Raw genomic sequence first — 18,458 nt, forward strand, 5'->3', positions numbered from 1 at the left:
GAGCTCATCACCGTGGCTTGTAACAGAGAGGGATAAATAACTTCTTTGATGAAGCTTCTTATTTTATGTACAAAATGAAAAGATGAATCCCTACGATAAACAGAGGAAGAAACAGGAACTGAAGGACAGGTAACAATGGGAGGCAGGCAGTCTGAAAAATCCCTAGGGAAGGCGTACTGGAGTGGCAGGAAAAAGAAGAAACCGGAGGGAGGGGAGAATGCTGGGAAGCAATGGCTTGCCCCTCTGATGGGCTCTTCTCAGAAGGGTCTGCTGGCTACTGCCCCTTGTGATGGAATGGAAGATTTACCTCCCTACATCAAAATGAAATGTCTGCTAATTAAAAAAAAAAAAAAAAAGTTGGGGTGGATATCATTTGTAACCTAAAGTCTTCTGTTTTCTTAATGAGAATTTATCAAGGCACACATTAATTACTAGGTCTGTAAAATATTTGGAGCTATTTTAATATGCTCAAATTTTCTCTAGGAGAAGTAGCCAAGTCTTTTGAACTCGAGTCATCATTAGGCATTAGGATAATTAACCAGATGGAGGAAGTAAAGTTAATCAAAAGATAACCAGTTCTCAAAGGGAAGCTGAGGAGTGTTCGTTGCCTACTAAGCGACCCAGGAGATTGCAAAGCCAAGACCAAGATTCAATGTCAAGTTTCCAACTATTTTATATCTGCTTTATTGTAAACTAAAAAATCTAAGAAGAGGTTCTGCCTGTGTGCCTACTGTGTTTTCTAAAGGACAGTAATATGAAGAGAGTTGACATCAACAGAATCCTAAGTTGAGCACCCAGTTAGCATTTATGTGCATGATTTCCTCAAACCTCAGAGCAATTTAAAAGTAGTGTGATCATGACCATCTGACAGAGAAGGAAACTGAGGCTCAAAGAGTAAAATCACCTGCCCCAATTTATAAAGCCCAGAAGTAACTCAGACAGAATCGGGACGTGCCTTTTCTTTTCTGCTACTCCACCAGAACAAAATTTTGAAGTCTCTTTCCCCAAATGGGTCACACTTTGACACACAAGGGGCAGTGGAGGCGGGCAGGGGGGAGCAAGGATGAGTGGGCAAAAAAAGTTTTAGATAAATAACCACCACTCACCTCTGGGTTTTCTTCTTTTACTCTTCGTGACTGTAAAGCAATTGCAGATCCATTAATACACGCACGCACAAAATGCCACACAAATAAAACGTGCACAGGTCAGCTCGCCATCATCGATGTCCCTTACCTTTTCTTGAGAAAAAGCTGCCTTCCCCTCGTCACTTCTCTCGTCCATCTCGTCGTCACTCCACTCCCAGTCACCGTCCTCGGTTTTATGAAGGTGACCGCTTGACCCAGGAACTCTTCTCACCTGAAGCAAAACACACCGGCCCGATTCTCACTGGTGGAACACGAACAGAGCTCACTGGGACTGCAGCTGGGGTCACGCAACGCATGCCTACCCCGAGCACACCCTAACTGGTTATGAATTCAGGGATGGCGACCAGGACTCAGAAAGACCACACAGTCTGCAAACTCCCATACTTGTCCTCTTTCTGAAGCTATTGTGTTCCTGAAATACATTACTACGCATATGAAGAACAAAATATGGTGGACGAACACCATGCACATCAGCCATCGGGATCAAACCCATCTTTCACTTTTGCTTCGGTTAACACGTCATTAACTACTACACATTAAAGGCCATGTGGCCAGCTTCAAGATTGCCTAAGGAAATGCAAGCGAGCAACAGACTGCTGACAGAGGGGAAGCAGGGGAGTCAGGCAACTTAATGAAGCAAAGGAATCCAGGGGTGTATCAGCGATCTAAAACTTATACCCAAAAAAAAGCAAATACGCTTCTGTTGCTATCTTGCTCTTTTTCAAAACCTGATATTACACTTGTTTTCCCAGGATTCTGCTCAGCCTACCTGAGCAAAACAAAACAGCATCAGACTATTCTTAACACACCTTATAACACTTTTGAGACTTGGGGGATTGCTAGAGACAGAGCAAGATAATCAGCAACCATGCCAGATCATCTAAACAGTTTATACCAGTCTTCTGCAAGAATTTCAAAATTTTTTTGAACTAGGGTAGAGATGTGATTCAGGAGTATGCTTTCCCAATGTCTGGTGTGAGTGAAAAAGCAAAACTTTTTAAAAGGATAGGGTGACTGAGAATGATGAGTCTCTGACCAAAGTAATTTGTCTTAAAAAAAAAAAAAAATGGACTCGGACATAATTAAACAAAGCAGTGGAGCAGATGAACATGTGAACATAACAGCCAGGATCCACTGATTTGGAGAAACTTCAAGGGGAAAGGGACCTTGGAGACGGTCTAGTCTCACCCCCTCATTTTACAGATGAGGAAATGAAGGTCCAGAACATGACTGAAGATCACAGGGTCATGAGAACAAAGTTAAAGGAAGAAAAAGAGCCTTCAGATTCCCATTCAAATGTGAGACTCAGGGGTGCCTGGGTGGCTCAGTCATTGAGCATCTGCCTTTGGCTCAGGTCATGATCCTAGAGTCCCGGGATCGAGCTCACATTGGAGAAGCCTACTTTGTGCTCCCTTTCTCGTTGAGTCTCTCTCTGTCAAATAAATAAATAAAATCTTTAAAAAAAAAAAAAAAAAAAAGTGGGACTTACACCATCGAATGATGACTGTGAAACTGAAGTCATCTAAAAACATTCTGTGAAGACTCTGAAAGACTATAATGGGAAGAAAACACAATTTTCCATAATAGAAACTAGCTAGTTATATCATGGGAGCTTCATTAATCCTAAGGGAAATACCACAGACCTTAAATGTAAAGTTAAGTATTTACATACACGTTCAGTTAATGTCAATTCAAAATTAACACAGGGTCGGGGTTGGGTATGACTTAAAGACATTATTTGCATGGAACCTGTAAAAACAAGCCTGAGCATTTGGTCTAGAAGATCTGAACCCCAACATGGAAAGTTAAAAAATAAGAAACTCTTATTCATCACTATAAACAATTATACTCAATTAAAAATAAAATCTCTCCATTCCAAAAATAATGAATTCACCTTTGAAACAACTTCTTCTGGGCTTGACATAAGATTTTTTTTTCTGTTTACATTTTTTGAATCATTGGAAAAGACCTAATGGTAGTGATTTTAATGTGCTAATAGATGCTGGCAAAGTAGTGTAGGGAAAAAATGCTGAAATGCCTTCGAGACATTCAGAACAGACGGCTTTCTAAAACTATAAAGAAATGGACAGAGGGGCACCTGGGTGGCTCAGTGGGTTAAGCCTCTGCCTTTGGCTCAGGTCATGATCTCAGGGTCCTCGGATGGAGCCCAGCATGGGGCTCTCTGCTCAGCAGGGACCCTGCTTCCCCCTCTCTCTGCCTGCCTCTCTGCCTACTTGTGATCTCTCTTTCTCTCTCTCTGTCAGATAAATAAATAAATCTTTAAAAAAAAGAAATGGATAGAGGAAGGGAAAATAATTCCTTTTCTTTTTTTTTTTTTTTTAAAGATTTATTTTAGAGAGAGAGTGCACACAGACAAAGGGCAGAGGGAGGGGAGAAAGAATCCCAAGCAGACTCCACGCTGAGCACAAAGCCCTATGTGAGGCTCGATCCCAAGACCCCAAGATCATGTCTCTAGTGGAATCCCAGAGTCTGATCCTCAACCAACTGGGCCACCCAGGTGCCTGAAGAGAAATAATTTTCTGTTGACATATACAATAAAATTATTTTCTTAGCAATACTAATCCTGATGATAGCAAAGGAAAATCTGTGTTAATGACTATAATGACTATATCAAAAGAGAAAACACTGTTTAATGACTACATTAAAAGAATGTCTATTACAAAGCATACTATTAACTAGGAAGTGAGAAAACAAGGAGAACTGTATCAGAAACAGAACTCTACTTTTTTTTTTTTTTAAAGATTTTATTTATTTAGTTGACAGAGATTCAAGTAGGCGGACAGGCAGGAAGAGAGAGAGGGGGAAGCAGGCTCCCCGTGGAGCAGAGAGCCTGATGCGGGGCTCGATCCCAGGACCCTGAGATCATGACCTGAGCCGAAGGCAGAGACTTTAAACCACTGAGCCACCGGGGCCCCCCAGAACGATACCTTTACCAAAACTGCAAAAAAACAAGCATGGCTGGTGAATTAGTATTCGTCAAGTACTAATACTTAAGAGAGTACACCAAGGAAATCTCTGACACTAGAAATAGTGCAGCTTCACATCCTAAAATGTCCTTTATGCCCCTTTTCCTCTGCTTACAAGATCGGCGGGTTTTGTCTCTACAGGCAGGATCCAACCACAGACAGTAAAATGGCCACCTTCTATTTTATTTTAGAACCCTGGCTGTCTCCCTCCTAGTTTTATTCGCTGGGAGAGAGAAAGATAAAGCAACATGTCTAAGATTATAGCCTCAGGCACTGAAAGAAATGGTGGCGTGGGCCTTTAAGTAATAAATACTGAACAAATAAATGTAGAAATTAAGACAAAAACATTATAAAACCAAGGTGGCAGAAAATATTGGTATAGGAGTCACGAGAACAAGAATACAGATCTGTTAAGGACATCCTTGCCGTTTACAGGAAGGAAAAGAACTTGCAGTATAATTTGAAACCTGGGTTTCACAGTGTATTTATGTGACACTGACCTCCACTGAAAAGACCACAAAGCAATTCCGCAAAGTGACATCCCTGAAGGGAGTTTGCAGGGATTCTGGGAAACAACTTCTACCTTCCAAAGTTTAAGCAAGTAAATTTCACATAGTTTAACAAACAGGGTTCTTATTTAGGAACTGATGAATATGCTACAAAATAAAAAAATTTCAAAACAAAGATGCATAAAGGCTTCTGTCCTTCCCCATCTCCTACCAGGACAAAGATGGGGGTGATGGTTGCATTACTCTCATTCAGCTAAACAAATTCACCACTTAGTAAAGCCAAGAAGTGGCAGCTGGGGATTTAGAAAAAGAATCGAATGCTTCTCCGAGAAAGGAGCTCAGTCACGAGTCCACAAATTCCTCAGGTCCAACAGTGAGGTTAGACAAAGTTCTGCATGCAGTAACATTTATTCCCAAGACTGGGCATAAAATACGGTCGAGCAAAAAAAAAAAAAAAAAAATACGGTCGAGCAGTTCCATTGATTTGTTATTTCCCTTCCTTTCTCAAAACCCCATCTTTATGAAGATCCATTTAAAAAAATGAACCAAAGTTTGGATTCCCACCAAAAAACAAGTCAGGTACAGACAGACAGAGAAACAATGTGCCTCCTGAGCTACTGCTGATGAGCCAGGATGAAGCAGGCAGGAACAGGGAATGGCAGAACAAGGGGAAGTCCCCGGAGTGGTCTAGTGTTCTCAGTGGTGACCCTCTCAACACGAGCTTTCGAGAAATATCCACAACCCAGGGTCTCTGCACTACATGTCACGTTGACTCCCAGCCCCTGCTACCAGAACAGGAAAAAAGGTATGAAGGATAGATAGAAGAAGACAGTCAGCAGATAAGCCATCTAGACAGGGTGTTGAAGATGTTAGAAGTTCAAGTGTCTTTCTATAACAAAGAACGAATACGACCCAAAGGAGTACTGGCCAAAATTTAGCACCAATCCTGCATAGCCCCTCTTTCCAAGGCACCTGCCAGTGGCTCCCACGACTACATTAACATCTCCTTAGAGGCAGGATTTCAAAGTCTCCTCGGAATGATTTCTCCATCGGTGGGAATCCTGTGTTCCACTCTCCACCTGTTTACAGCCTGACCACAGCCTGAACCTGAGTGACCCGGACATGGTAGAAAGCAAAATATCCAGTAACGTTTCCCTTATCAGGCATTCTACCGACCAGAAAAATTAAAAATGTTTCTAATTAATTGCGGTTTATAACACCTTTGAGGGGCTGCCAAGGAAACAAAGCGCCTTCCAAATTACCAAAAATAAAAAATAAAATTAGGGGCACCTGGGTGGCTCAGTCTGTTAAACACCTGCCTTTGGCTTGGGTCATGATCCCGGGGTTCTGGGATTGTGCCCCCACATGGGCTCCCTGCTCAGCAGGGAGCCTCCTTCTCCTTCTCCCTCTTTCTACCATTACTGATTACTTTCTCTCTCTCTCTGTCAAATAAATAAACACAGTCTTTAAAAATAAATAAATAAAATTAGACTCTCCCAAATGGGAGACTGGCCATGTGCCCAGTTTTCGGCAGGAAATATTTTACTGTCCTTCTGTCTTCTACTCTGACATTACATCCTACGACCTCTCTGACAGCTCCGTCCCAAGCCTACTTCCCGGGCTCACCGTGCTCTCTGGCCCCCGGCCCTCTCCCGCCTCTTCCCTCAGCCCCTCCTGGCTTCACCCCCATCTTAGAAGGTCTGGAGCCCACAGCTGACTCTGCTTGTGCTGCACTTACCATACCCCTCGCCCCTGCCCACTCCCTGGACAAATCACACCTGGGTGGAAATCCGAGGGGCTCAGTCCAAATACCCAGCCTTCAGTCCTGAGCAAATGGGAGACTAGCCATGTGCCCAGTGCCAAGAGAGATGGTGGCTGGCCACTCCTAGGCAGGGTGTCAGGACGGCCACAGCCCTGCCCCTCAAGGTGTGGCTCCTGTACCTGCAGCAGCAGCATCACTGGGAGCTTTATTAGAAAGGCTGAATAGGGCCCCACTCCAAACCACGAAATCAGAATTCCCTTTAGCAGGAGCTTCAGGGGATTCATATGCTCATTCAGGCTGGAGAAGCACGGTGCTGATCGATCACTCCTGGGCTATTCCCTCTCCCCAGCCCATAAATACCGGCTGTTGTTTCTGTAAGTTAGTTCTTAGTGCTTAGTGCTCTCAGAACTTTAAATACCTTAATGAGTTTAATCTTCAGGGTAGCCTCAGGCGCTGAGAATCACTGTGCTCCCCCATTTTTCTGAGGGAAGAATGAGGTGCAGGGAGGGAAAACGCCTGGCCCAGCCCATAGGGCGGGCAGAACCGGGGCCAGGACGGGAGAGCAGGAGTCTGACCCCAGCCTTCCAGGGCTGGGCTCCGCTGCTGCGGCTCACGTGGGAGCCCTATCCTGCCCAGCGCCAGTCATCTCCAACAGCTCCACCTGCCACCCTCCGGGCACCCAGTCCATCCGGCCCTCGCCCACCCCTCTGACACGATTCTAATCAGCTCCTTCACACCCTCCACCCACCTTCGACTCTTTCCCTCTTGTGTGAAGGAAAAACGGATCCCCTTTCCTCTGAAAGCCAACACCTCCTGCGTGCTCATTTATGTACACACTTACTCATTCCTTCAAGAAATTACCAGCCAGGCCCTGCTCCTCTACCTCCACCAGAAACACATTCAGTCTCTCCTAGACTTTCACCCCAAAGCGGGGCAGGCCTGGATTTTGTTTTTTCCATGAGCAGTCACTCCCCTCTCGCGCTTAACATGTTTCTGACAGGATTTTTCTGAAGATGGTCTCTGCTCGCTGCCTTGGCTTGCTTGGCCCATCCACACTCCTTAATCTCAATACAAAAGATCATCTGTCCTGAGCAGGCCACCCAGACTGCCTCTCCCCCACAGGACTTCATCACTTCACCCTTGTGTACTGGAACGCTCCCCTCTGTTGGCCTAATGCTAGCTTGTCGACACAACTGAATCCCATTCTTTTCCTTCATGCTCTCTCCAAACCTGCACCGCTTTTCCCTCTACTGTTCTCTGTCCTTCCATGTCCTGCTGTTCTTTGTTCCGTCTTGACAGCACACATGGCTGCCAGACACGGTCTCCTCAAGAGAGCACACGGTCTCCGTGGCCTCCCCACTCTCATCTAAGCTGATGACCTTGGAAACGTCATCTCCCAGTCTTGTTTCCGAAATGCTCTGTGGGATACACATGTCCAATTAATTTCTAGCGAGCCGTCTCCAACCCGTTCATTAAGGCTCGACCCCCAGCCTCACTGGGACACTTCTCTAGGGCTGTCGACCTTCGCGAAGATCTCCACGCTGCAGCCGGCTCGCAGCAGCAGAGGAGAGTCCACTGCTAAAATCTCACAACGTTTGCAAGGCGGTTGACCTCACACTGGTCGCGTAAAATTGGCCCCGGTAGGAGTATTTATACACTGGAAACTGGAAAGTTGTACAAGTTAGGCTTTGCACTCCTTTCTCACTGCCAAACTCCCTCAGCGTGTACCAGCACACCACGGGTGGGGAGACTCAAAATCTTAAAAAATTTTTTTAAATTTTTAAAATCTTAAAAAAAATAAATAAATAACACACCTTTAAAATAAACAAAAACTGATTTTTACCAATCAAACATATACCAGTCCAGGTAGAGTTGAGGGAGGCAATTATCTTCATGTTATTTAAACCGACACGTACGGCTTGGGATAACATTTATTATGAAAAGCATCATGGAAACATGCTGTTCTCTTCCTCTTTAATGCAAATGGAAGTGAGAAGCGTGACCCCTGAAAAATTGTGGTAGATGATGCAAAAATCGGATCTGTGATGACTGGTACCAAGACTGCAAGTCGAGAGGCTAAATAATATCGCTTAATACAAAGTCAGAAAGGAAAACAAACGATGTATTCTCAAATAAAATTGTTTTTTATAATGTGTTATTTCACATAGTTGCATGTAAGTTTTATCAGTAGGTATTTTACTTCTTCTAAGTCCCTAAGTGTTCAGTGTGTTCCAACTCAGCAGAACACATTTTTCCCCCCTCATCGTTAGATCTGGAAAATGAAGATTCCCTTATTTTCAATTTACCTTTATAATTAGGGATGTGCGATAAATTCCGCAGACAAGATCAAGAATTTTACACCTGATATTCTGTACAATGGAATATACATCTATGCCAGTTAAAGCATGGAATTAAGTTCTCAAACTTCTTGTAAATATTAATATGACAGTAGATCAATAATAAACATAAATGTCACTGAAAAATTATGCATTTTGTTCATAACAATTTGGAATCTTGATTATTTGATAGAATATGAGAAAAGTAAAGTGTGGAAGATAGAAAAGTACTGGTCTAGTTTACCTCTGTTTGTACATTCTCACCCAGAATACAGAAATACATAGATGTATTACTTCTACTAAGCATCTCACTATAAAAATTGTCTACAGAAACTGTCTGCATGCAGCTTTCACTGGGTAGTGGTTTAATAAACACCATACTTCCTATAAGTTGTTTCAACACAAAGTATTTAAAATAAAATTCCATTTCAGGTTAAAATGAAACAGCACTTCTGAAATACCATTCCCCCTCCGCCATCCCTTGTCATCTTGGCCAGGGGGCACAGTCATCTAAAGTTCTTAATGTTCTTAACATGATGTCTGGCACATAACAAACACTTAAGATGTGACAGGTGCTGTTATCACTAATAGATTTCCTCTTTCTCACAACCCAAATCTATTAAACATTATATCCTGCAAATTCTACTTCCTCCACTGCTATTGTGTGAAATCTGGTCCAACTTCGACACTACCTATTTTATCCTTCATAGTGCCCTACTCACACATAAGCACTCTTGCTAAAAAAATGACAAGAGTTCACGATTGCCTGTAGAAAGAGTCCCAATTTCTTAATATCCAAGTCCCTCCACATCCTAGCTCCAAAAGACCTTTTCAAGACATTTTTCCTACCATATCCCTTAAGACACGCCACAACCCAGTTATGTACAAATGACCATCTTCTCAGATATGCATTATGTACTTGCCCTGACCTGATCTGCCCTTTGACATTCCCTACTTCTCTCCTTTCTTCTACTCCAAGGAGCTTTGGCCAATTCCAAAGTGGCATTTGTGCCTGCAACTTTATGCTGCCTTACTCTGTACTGCATTTAATGGATGACACACTGTACTAACCTGAGCCTTTTTATAAAAAATATCACTCATGTATTCACTCAGTCAGCAAGGTTTCATTCAATAGCTATTCTGATGGCAAGCTGGAAAAAATAGCCTATACCACGGAGTATACTGTTCACCATCCAGAGAAGTGGACAGACATATAAGCTAAGGACGTCACTAAAATGGGCATGCCCCAGCAAAGACGGGAGGCTGCGGGACTGCAGAGGAGAGGACGGCCATCTGCTGAGGGGCTTCCCCGGAGGCTGGTCGGTGAAGGACAGTAACAACTCCCCAAACACAAAGCAGAGACACTCTTCTATCTGGAGAGAAGGTTAAGAACTTACTGAGTTCCGCCCACGCGGGTGATGGGGCTGGGTCACAAAGTACTGGGGTCTAGGGGTTGGGCGTAAGGAAACAGCTCCGATTAAAGCAGGAAAGGTTGTGTGAAGAGACTGTACGATAAGAATGGCACATACAAAAGGCCTAGAGGAGCCAGAAGAGAAATGGAGAGCAGACCCAGTGACAACTGGGTGGTCCGGGGAGGGCCTGTCCCACCCGAAGGGAGCGCCAGGCATGAGCTGACCGTGGCCACAGAAAGGCAGCCCCCGTGTGGCCAGATCCTCGGATTCTTCCACAAAAGTAGATAATTTGGATTTTTATGGGAAGGCTCTTGATTTTTTATATGTTGACAGGTATGTCAAGTAAAAACAACAAACCTCTGAGCAGCTAAAAACATTTATCCCATATCCTGTGGGATAAATGTGGCCTGTGCGTTTGCACCCTCTGCCATACAGCAAGTCAGAGTGCTTAGAATTCAGACGACGGAAAGACACAGAAGGCTTTCAAGTGGGCAGGAGGAGGGAGCATGATCAAACTTGGATTCCTGAGAGCAGAGCAGGAGAGGAACCGGGGCTGGAGGGTGACAAAGGCCAGGAAAAAAACCGTAATTGTTCCGGCTCCTACTGACAGGCAACAAATCCCCCTAAAAGAGAGTGACTTCAAGCCCAGTGGCCGCCGCCTGGCCTCCTTGACCAAGCCCGGACACAAGTGCTTCGGCGCCACTCTGACAGCGACGGCGTGAGGACCCGGAGTCCCAACGAGCCCCTCCCCTGTTCCTGGCGCCCAAAAATGAATGGTCTGCTGTTTGAGGAAGGCTATCAGTAAGGCCTTAAAAAAAAGTGAGGACAGTGTTACTGGAAGCCGGAGGACAAGACGATCCCGCTCACCAGTGACAGGGTTTGGTAATGCTGCTGTCTCCCGGAACGTGGGGAATGGAATTGTCCTTAATGAACTCAGCGATCCAGCTAAGGAGACTTTCAGGCAGCCTCCTTAAAGTGACACCTGGCTTCTGCTCACAGCCTGGGATAAATTGTGAGCAGAGAGAGACGAGCCAATGAACACACTGTTACATATAAAACCGTTCCTCATTCCCAGCCTCTCCTGTTGTCAAGCAATTCTCAAATTAAGAAATGGCTTCCCAGCAAGGATCAAATTTAGGGTGTGACTGTGTGGCAGTCTCTTGAGATTTCAGAAAGATCTAAGGCAGTGCCTCCTAGACACTTTCAAACAGACCTAAGGCCTTCTAAGCATCTTCTGAAAGCATACTGTATGGAAACTCTGCATTAAGTGACAAGGCTTCTGAGAAACTGACAGGGGTCGTCCCTCAGCAGTTGCGGATGAAGCCCAAGGCAGACAACGTGTCCTGGGGTCTTCTTGGCTCCTGCTGTGAACGTAACAAGACTCACAGAAAACCCACAAAGTTTTTTGGATAATTGTACTATGGAATTATTGCCAAGTTAGACTGAAAAGAGAGTACACAATGAAAAGGGTCTTCGGATCCTGAAAATTTATGGGCAGGAAGCAGTCTGAGAAGGACTCAGCTGCAAATGCTGGCTCTTCTTATGGAAAAAAAAGGTTGACTTGAGCAGAACCAAGAGCCCAGAGAGTGGAACCAAGAGCCCCAAAGAACAGCAGAACAGGAAATGGTAATGGACCTGGCCAAGAAATTCCAGTATCACTATGGGACCTGTATGTCTCTCATGCTTCCTCTTTGGGGCAGGCCTTTAAAATTCCCGTTCTCCTGTTTTGTTTTGGGTGTGTGATGAGCAGATAACTGAGAACAGTACTCAAGCTCTATACCCAAAGAAACTGGTCCTGAGGAGCCTCCTTTGTTTACCCAGACCCAATTTAGACGGCCAGGTCCTTGACTTTGAGCCTGAGGCTGAGGCCATAATGGGAAGAGACTCACAGAGGGTCTTGGAAGTCCAAGAGTGTATTTTGCATGTGGGAGAGATGTGCATTACTGCCACCAGGGGGCAGACCACAGCACAATGCTTTTTCCAAAGATGCCCATAACAATACCTGCCGTCCCACGTGTTCTTCCAGAATCTTCTCATTCCACTATCAAGAGATGGGAGTCCAGTGCTCTCTAATTAAATCTGAGTGGGTTTGTGCCTCCTCTGTAGCCAGCAGAACTAAGAGATGTGACTTCCAGGGCCAGGTCAGGAAAAGTGAGGTAACCTCCCTCTTGCTCACTGGGGTACCTGCTGTTGATGCCTTTGGCCATTGTGTAAGCAGCCCGAGTGCCATAGGCCTCCATGCTGTCAGGAAGCCCAGCCCAGACCCATGAAGGGAACACCTGGCTACCTGATTGCAGCTATAGGAGACCAGAACCCAGCCTGCTAAGGCTCTCCCGAAGCCCTGGCCCACAGAAACCTGATAAAATGGCTGTTGTTTTAGGGTGATGTGTTACACAGCAGTAGATTATCAGAATAAGGATGGTAATAAGGTGATTTGTTCAATTTTCATTTTTGTAGACTTCATCATTTTTGAAAATTAGCAGGACATATTTGAAACCCCTTACCAAGAGAGATAAAAGGCTCTGCTGTACTTTGCTTCTTGATCCGTGTTTTCTGACTCTGGACATTCTGAGTTTCTGCACACTCAGATTTAAATTTATACTTAAAAATTTTTTCCATCAGACCATGTTATTACTCGTTAAAACACCAAAAAGAAAAAAGTCCTTTTCCGTTAATCTTAGATAAGTGGCTTCAGCTAAATCTTGGACCTTTTTGCCAGTAACTCACATTAACATTTTTTTTGACCTCTTGGAATTCAAGTTTAGCTTATCTAGTTCTGCTAAAATTTGACATTCCCTTTTTCTAGAACATAAAAGGACAGAATAAAGGAATGAGGATATTAAAATGTTCTGTAGGCAATTAGAAGAAGTTCTAGAGAAACAAAGACTTTAATAATTCAATAATAACAAATTCAAAACACTGGGCTAGTTCAGGGAAGGACACACTTGTAGCAACTTTCTTACAATGCTTTAACATTTTCTAATGTGAAAGGAATCAAATTTGATAAATGTTGCTCTTCGATAATGATAATGGAATTTAGTAACTTTGGACATCCAACATGAAAGGGCAATGTCTTGAAAGAGAATGTTCTGGAAGCTGGGAGGGAGCTATTCTGAGGAAGCTGCACAAAACACAGAGAAGCAATTAGATTTCTTATTCTGCTTTCATCCTATCAAACCTCCAATATGGCATTTCCCCAAGTGAGGGTGACAAAGAACAATGACAACAGCTAGGAGCCAGGAAAGTAGCATCCAATTTTGCAGCCATTGTCTTTGAGAATTAAAGCTCCTGCTGGAATGGGTGCCAAGCTGATCTGTAACTTTAGCTAATAAAGAAAACAATGGGAACGTTCTGTCCTGGTAAGACAAATAACACAGATGAGAAAATACACTTCATGTAAAACCGAAGGGGGGTAAAAAGGAGAAAATAAACGTCTGGCACTGGAGGAGAGGCGAGGCTGCCCTGGAGATGGCAAGAGGTCACAAAACTAACTTCATTGCAGGACCGGTGGGAAGGAGAAAGGAGCCCTGTAGCTCCAGGCAGTCCATGCTGAACTGACTACTAGGAGCAGAAGAATTCAAACAAGCAACAGAGAATCCCTGGCACGGCCGGCTGTAAGTGTCCGCTTGGCTAGACTACCATCCACAGCTACTCAATCAAATGCTAACCTGGGCACTGCTGTGAAGGCATTTAGCACATATGATTAAAATCCATAATTGACTTTAAACAAGGGAAATTCTCTTTAATAATCGAGGTGGACTGGATGTAATACGGAAAAAGACCTTTACAGCTGAGCTGAGGCGTCTCTGAGGAAGAAATTCCACCTGTCCAGAACAGCTTCTGCCAGGCCAGAGACCCGGGGGTTGCCCTTCCCGATGGCCTGTCCCCCGGACATCTGGCGTGCCTCACCTGCCCCCAGTCAGAAAAAGCAAGGTCCTCAAACGAAATCTTTTTATTTATCTCCTACTGGTTCTGTTTTTCTGGTTGAAACCTAACTCCCACACCCACTAAATGCAGCAGCCTACTGGTACTGAGAAACAAAAGACTAGTTAGCTACAGGACAGCCAAACCAGTAACAGCATCCAGTGGTTTTTGGTAAGGGGATATGTCAACGTCTCCAGATGAAACAGAAGGAGTTGAACAAAAAGGACAGTAAAATTGAAAATTACTAGGATGATACAAGCTACCAATAACTTAATACAGACTGGATTCGTACCTTGTAAAAAAAAAAACACCCAACATAAAGATTAGGGTATAGTTACTGGTTAAACAACCTTCGTGTTAACTCAGAGTAACAGAATCAACACCACCATCTTGGAAATGAACTGGCAACGACTACATCTGCACAGAACATAACCACCCATGGAAGATACCCCAAATGGATGGAGTTTTATAGACTCAGTAACTCTTACCCAGAGTGTGATACAGAGAATGTCACATTGTAAGTTCACTGAGATATCTGGTTTTTAAAATACGCACATTCATACAAACATTTTAGAAGAGCTCAGATGCCAGTATCAAAGAGTTCCTTCATAAAAATTATTACTAATTGCCTTAAAGATATGTTTAACTATTACTCAGCTTATAATTCCCAGTTAAATGACAGCAAAAGGTTCCGTGAAAAATCAGGTCTCTACACGGAAGATCTGCAGTGTGCCCTCCATTACTGAAAACCAAATCTCATCACCTTGAGATACATAATAAGGCTCTTCCGTATGAAAATGAAAGCATGACAAACAGCTGCTACCCTTGTTGGCCAGCAACAGAGCCTTAAGGGTTTCAGTTCATCATGGTATGAAGCTCAAACGGAACCATATTTATTCTTCTTGGTTGTAAAATCAATACAACATCCATTTTATGGAATAGTATGCAGCTAATAATAAGTATCAAATAGATCATCAAAATATACGAAGTGGAAAAAGCTAGAAGGGAACCAAAACTGTTCATCATAAAAGTAAGGAAGGTACAGGGGTGCCTTCAGTAGGTGAAGTGTCCAACTCTTTTTTTTTTTTTTAAGATTTTATTTATTTATTTGACAGAGATCAGAAGTAGGCAAAGAAGCAGGCAGAGAGAGAGAGGAGGAAGCAGGCTCCCTGCTGAGCAGAGAGCCCCATATGGGGCTGGATCCCAGGACCCTGGGATCATGATCTGAGCTGAAGGCAGAGGCTTTAACCCACTGAGCCACCCAGGCACCCCGAAGTGTCCAACTCTTGGTTTCGGCTCAGGTCATGATCTCAGAGTCATGGAATCGAGCCCCACACTGCACCCGTGCTCAGTAGGGAGTCTGCTTCTCCCTCTCTCCCTCTGCTCAAGCTTTTTCTCTCTCATTCTCTCTAAAGTAAATAAAGAAATAAAATCTTTTCAAAAAAGATTTAGAAAAAAAAAAGCAAGGTAGGTATACATACACATTTTCAGGTACATTGTATACACATAAAGCATGTCTGAAAGAATTTATAGGGCTTAGCGACAGCTTCTAGGTTGAGAGGGTGAACTTCTTTCTCACTAAGTTGTTCACTTTAAGGAACCCCCAAATCCCTCCCACCCTCTCTGGTTCTGAACTAATTTAGAAATAAGACCAGAAAGTACACAGAGGTCAAAACACTGCCCTTATTCCTTATAAAGGTGATACTGAGAATGGAGCTTCAACTTTGAGCCAGTCACCTTCCTTGCCACACTGACTCTGCATTCAGACAAGATTTACCTTATCCAGTCCTCAGCAAGGCTGACCGGCACACTCCCTCACACAGCAGGGCCGCAGGGACCTGACTAAGCACCTCCCTCTGTGAGCAGACCAGTGCCAGGAGAAAGGGAGGGGCAGGGGTGGGCCACACAACTGATTTCTCCGTCCAAACTCACCAATCAGGTAAGTCACTGGGCAGAGAGAGGCCAAGAACACTTTGCTAAAGGAATATCAGCAGTGAGGAAGATACAGTCCCTCCCTCCTTGTCACGCGGTATATGCCCTTTTACACCATTCGAATTTTTTTCATTATGTGACATGCTGTCAGTCAAAAAACAAGTATTTAGAAATGAAAGTTGTTTAAAGAACTTCAAACAACATTGACGTATATAATACAGAAAGTAAAAGGAACTACTTTCTACTTTTAAAAAATGTTCAAAGATAGCGACTTTTCCAGGATGGGAGGGAACGATAAAAAGACAAGCTGCTTAATAGATTTTTTTTAAAAAGGAGAAGGAGAAAAAAAACCTTCTGAAACTTTGACATGACAATGGGGTCAGAAGAACATCAACTTACATTCCCCTGCATTTATTACAATAAAAATGTAAGATTTCCAACATTTTTAATATTTGATTTCTATGTAACAAATTCTGGAATGAAGACTCACCATTACAAGAAACTATTGGTTGGGTTAGTGAACCAATTATCACATTTTTTAAACACGTAGGAAATGTAATGATAGGAGCTTGTGCTTACTAATGCCCTGTCTTTGCATTTGTCTTCACCAGGTAGGTGAGTTTTTGTTCTTCCATAATATGTCTACAGAATAATGGATCCCATTGCTTCTTTTCTCTTCTGGTCTTTGCTACAAAATTCCAAAGATACTAAGAAAATGTTCCAGCGCATAAGGAAATTTGGAGCTGGGAAAGCATGTGCCCTGGGGGGGGTAACATGCAGTTAAATCTGTTGTGAGACTTTCTATTTCTAGTTAGAGTACCTTGTACATAGTAGGTAGCAAAAATATATATGCTGAATGGATAAATAACATTTCTCTTCTGAAAAGAAGAGCTTTGCCAAAGCAAACCTTGTAACCGGGAGAGAACTTGTGCCCATCCTTCTCCAACCATTCCCCATCCTTCTCCAACCATTCCCGGTGGAGAGGGATGGCAGGGGCTGGAGACCTAGCATCATAGAGATGCAGAAGGGATATGAGGGGAAAGGCAAGTTAAGAACCTATGACCTCCTGAAGCCCTTTTCACACCTCCTGTCTGGGTAATCCCCAGATCCAGAACGTAACTGGAGTTTGCAGCATTGAACAAAAATCTTGCTCTGTGAATCAGCACCCAGTGCAGACTACTAGTGCATCACAGACATTTAAGCAGTGTTAGTTGGATCCCATAAATAATCCTAGGCTGGAACGTAAAGACACAGGGAAGTTCTGAGCCAAGATACTTCAACCAGCTATTCCAACATTTTCTTCATGTCCTCAGACAACTACTACCCTTTGCCATCACAGCCCCTGTCGCTGCGGTGACGTGGTTAACAGCGCACAGGGAGGTGAACGGGCCTACTTTATGCTACCTCCTTAAGCAAAGCAACAGCTGGTGTCAAGAAAACTCTGGGCCATCCTCTAAGCATCTGAAAATCTTGAGAGGGAAGGCATAGTTCCAAATGCCAAATAACACCAAAGCTGATGATCAAAATGGACAGGCCCATCTGCCTCTGAGACGACCCGTTACTATCCTACCACGCTGGGAGGAATTCAAAGAAGCAAACAAGACCATGCTGGTTCGCTGAAAGCACGTTTCCTTTGTAACCAACTCATTTTGTAATCCCACTGTCTGCAAAGGGCAGAGACTTCAGATGGAGTTTAGCTGGGAAAACACACACAAAAAACTTATACTTGGGGGCACCTGGGTGGCTCAGTGGGTTAAGCCGCTGCCTTCGGCTCAGGTCATGATCTCAGGGTCCTGGGATCGAGTCTCGCATCGGGCTCTCTACTCAGCAGGGAGCCTGCTTCTCCCTCTCCCTCTCTCTCTCTGCCTGCCTCTCCGTCTACTTGTGATTTCTCTCTGTCAAATAAATAAATAAATAAACAAACAAACAAACAAACTTATACTTGGATTTGCAGGAGTAAAGTGTCTGATTCCAGCACAAGTTTGAACTAATAAGAAGAGTCAATGACTGCATTATAAGGTCTCAACGCAGAAACATGCTTCATATTTAAATTTCTCTCTCCCATTCCATCTCTTTTTATTTTTTCTTTATTTTTTAAAAGATTTTATTTATATTTATTTGAGATCAATTCAATTCAAATTCTATTCAATACAACTGAAAAGGGCCATAAATTCTATTTTCGTTAGTTCATTTAGTGCTAAAAAGGGATTGCCAGAGCAGTGAAAGGGAGGAGAAGGAGAAGCAGACTCCCTGCTGAGCAAGAAGCCCAACACGGGGTTCCATCCCAGGACTCTGAGATCGTGACCTGAGCCAAAGGCAGACGCTTAACCGACTAAGCCACCTAGGAAGCCCCCCCCATCTCTTTTTATAGATCACTCTACCCAAGCTGTCATCCCAAGTCTCACCTATTCAAAAGTTTCAACAATGTGTGGGCACAAGGACTCCCCTGCA

General features: G+C 43.7%; 1 protein-coding gene across 4 annotated transcripts in view; it reads right to left on the reverse strand.

Moving 5' to 3' along the window:
* The window catches only part of STK39 (serine/threonine kinase 39), a 302,762-nt gene that overhangs the window by 126,783 nt on the left and 157,521 nt on the right, over positions 1-18,458 (reverse strand). For all 4 annotated transcript variants that reach the window (XM_044242263.1, XM_044242266.1, XM_044242264.1 and 1 more), the window contains exons 11-12: positions 1,234-1,356; positions 1,107-1,136 (exon numbers count right to left, since the gene is read on the reverse strand). In XM_044242263.1, coding sequence (XP_044098198.1) covers positions 1,107-1,136; positions 1,234-1,356 — 153 coding nt within the window. The remainder of the gene's footprint in view (positions 1-1,106; positions 1,137-1,233; positions 1,357-18,458) is intronic.

This window comes from Neovison vison, chromosome 3, assembly GCF_020171115.1.
Source record: "Neovison vison isolate M4711 chromosome 3, ASM_NN_V1, whole genome shotgun sequence".
In the NCBI taxonomy this organism is placed as follows: Eukaryota; Metazoa; Chordata; class Mammalia; order Carnivora; family Mustelidae; genus Neogale; species Neogale vison.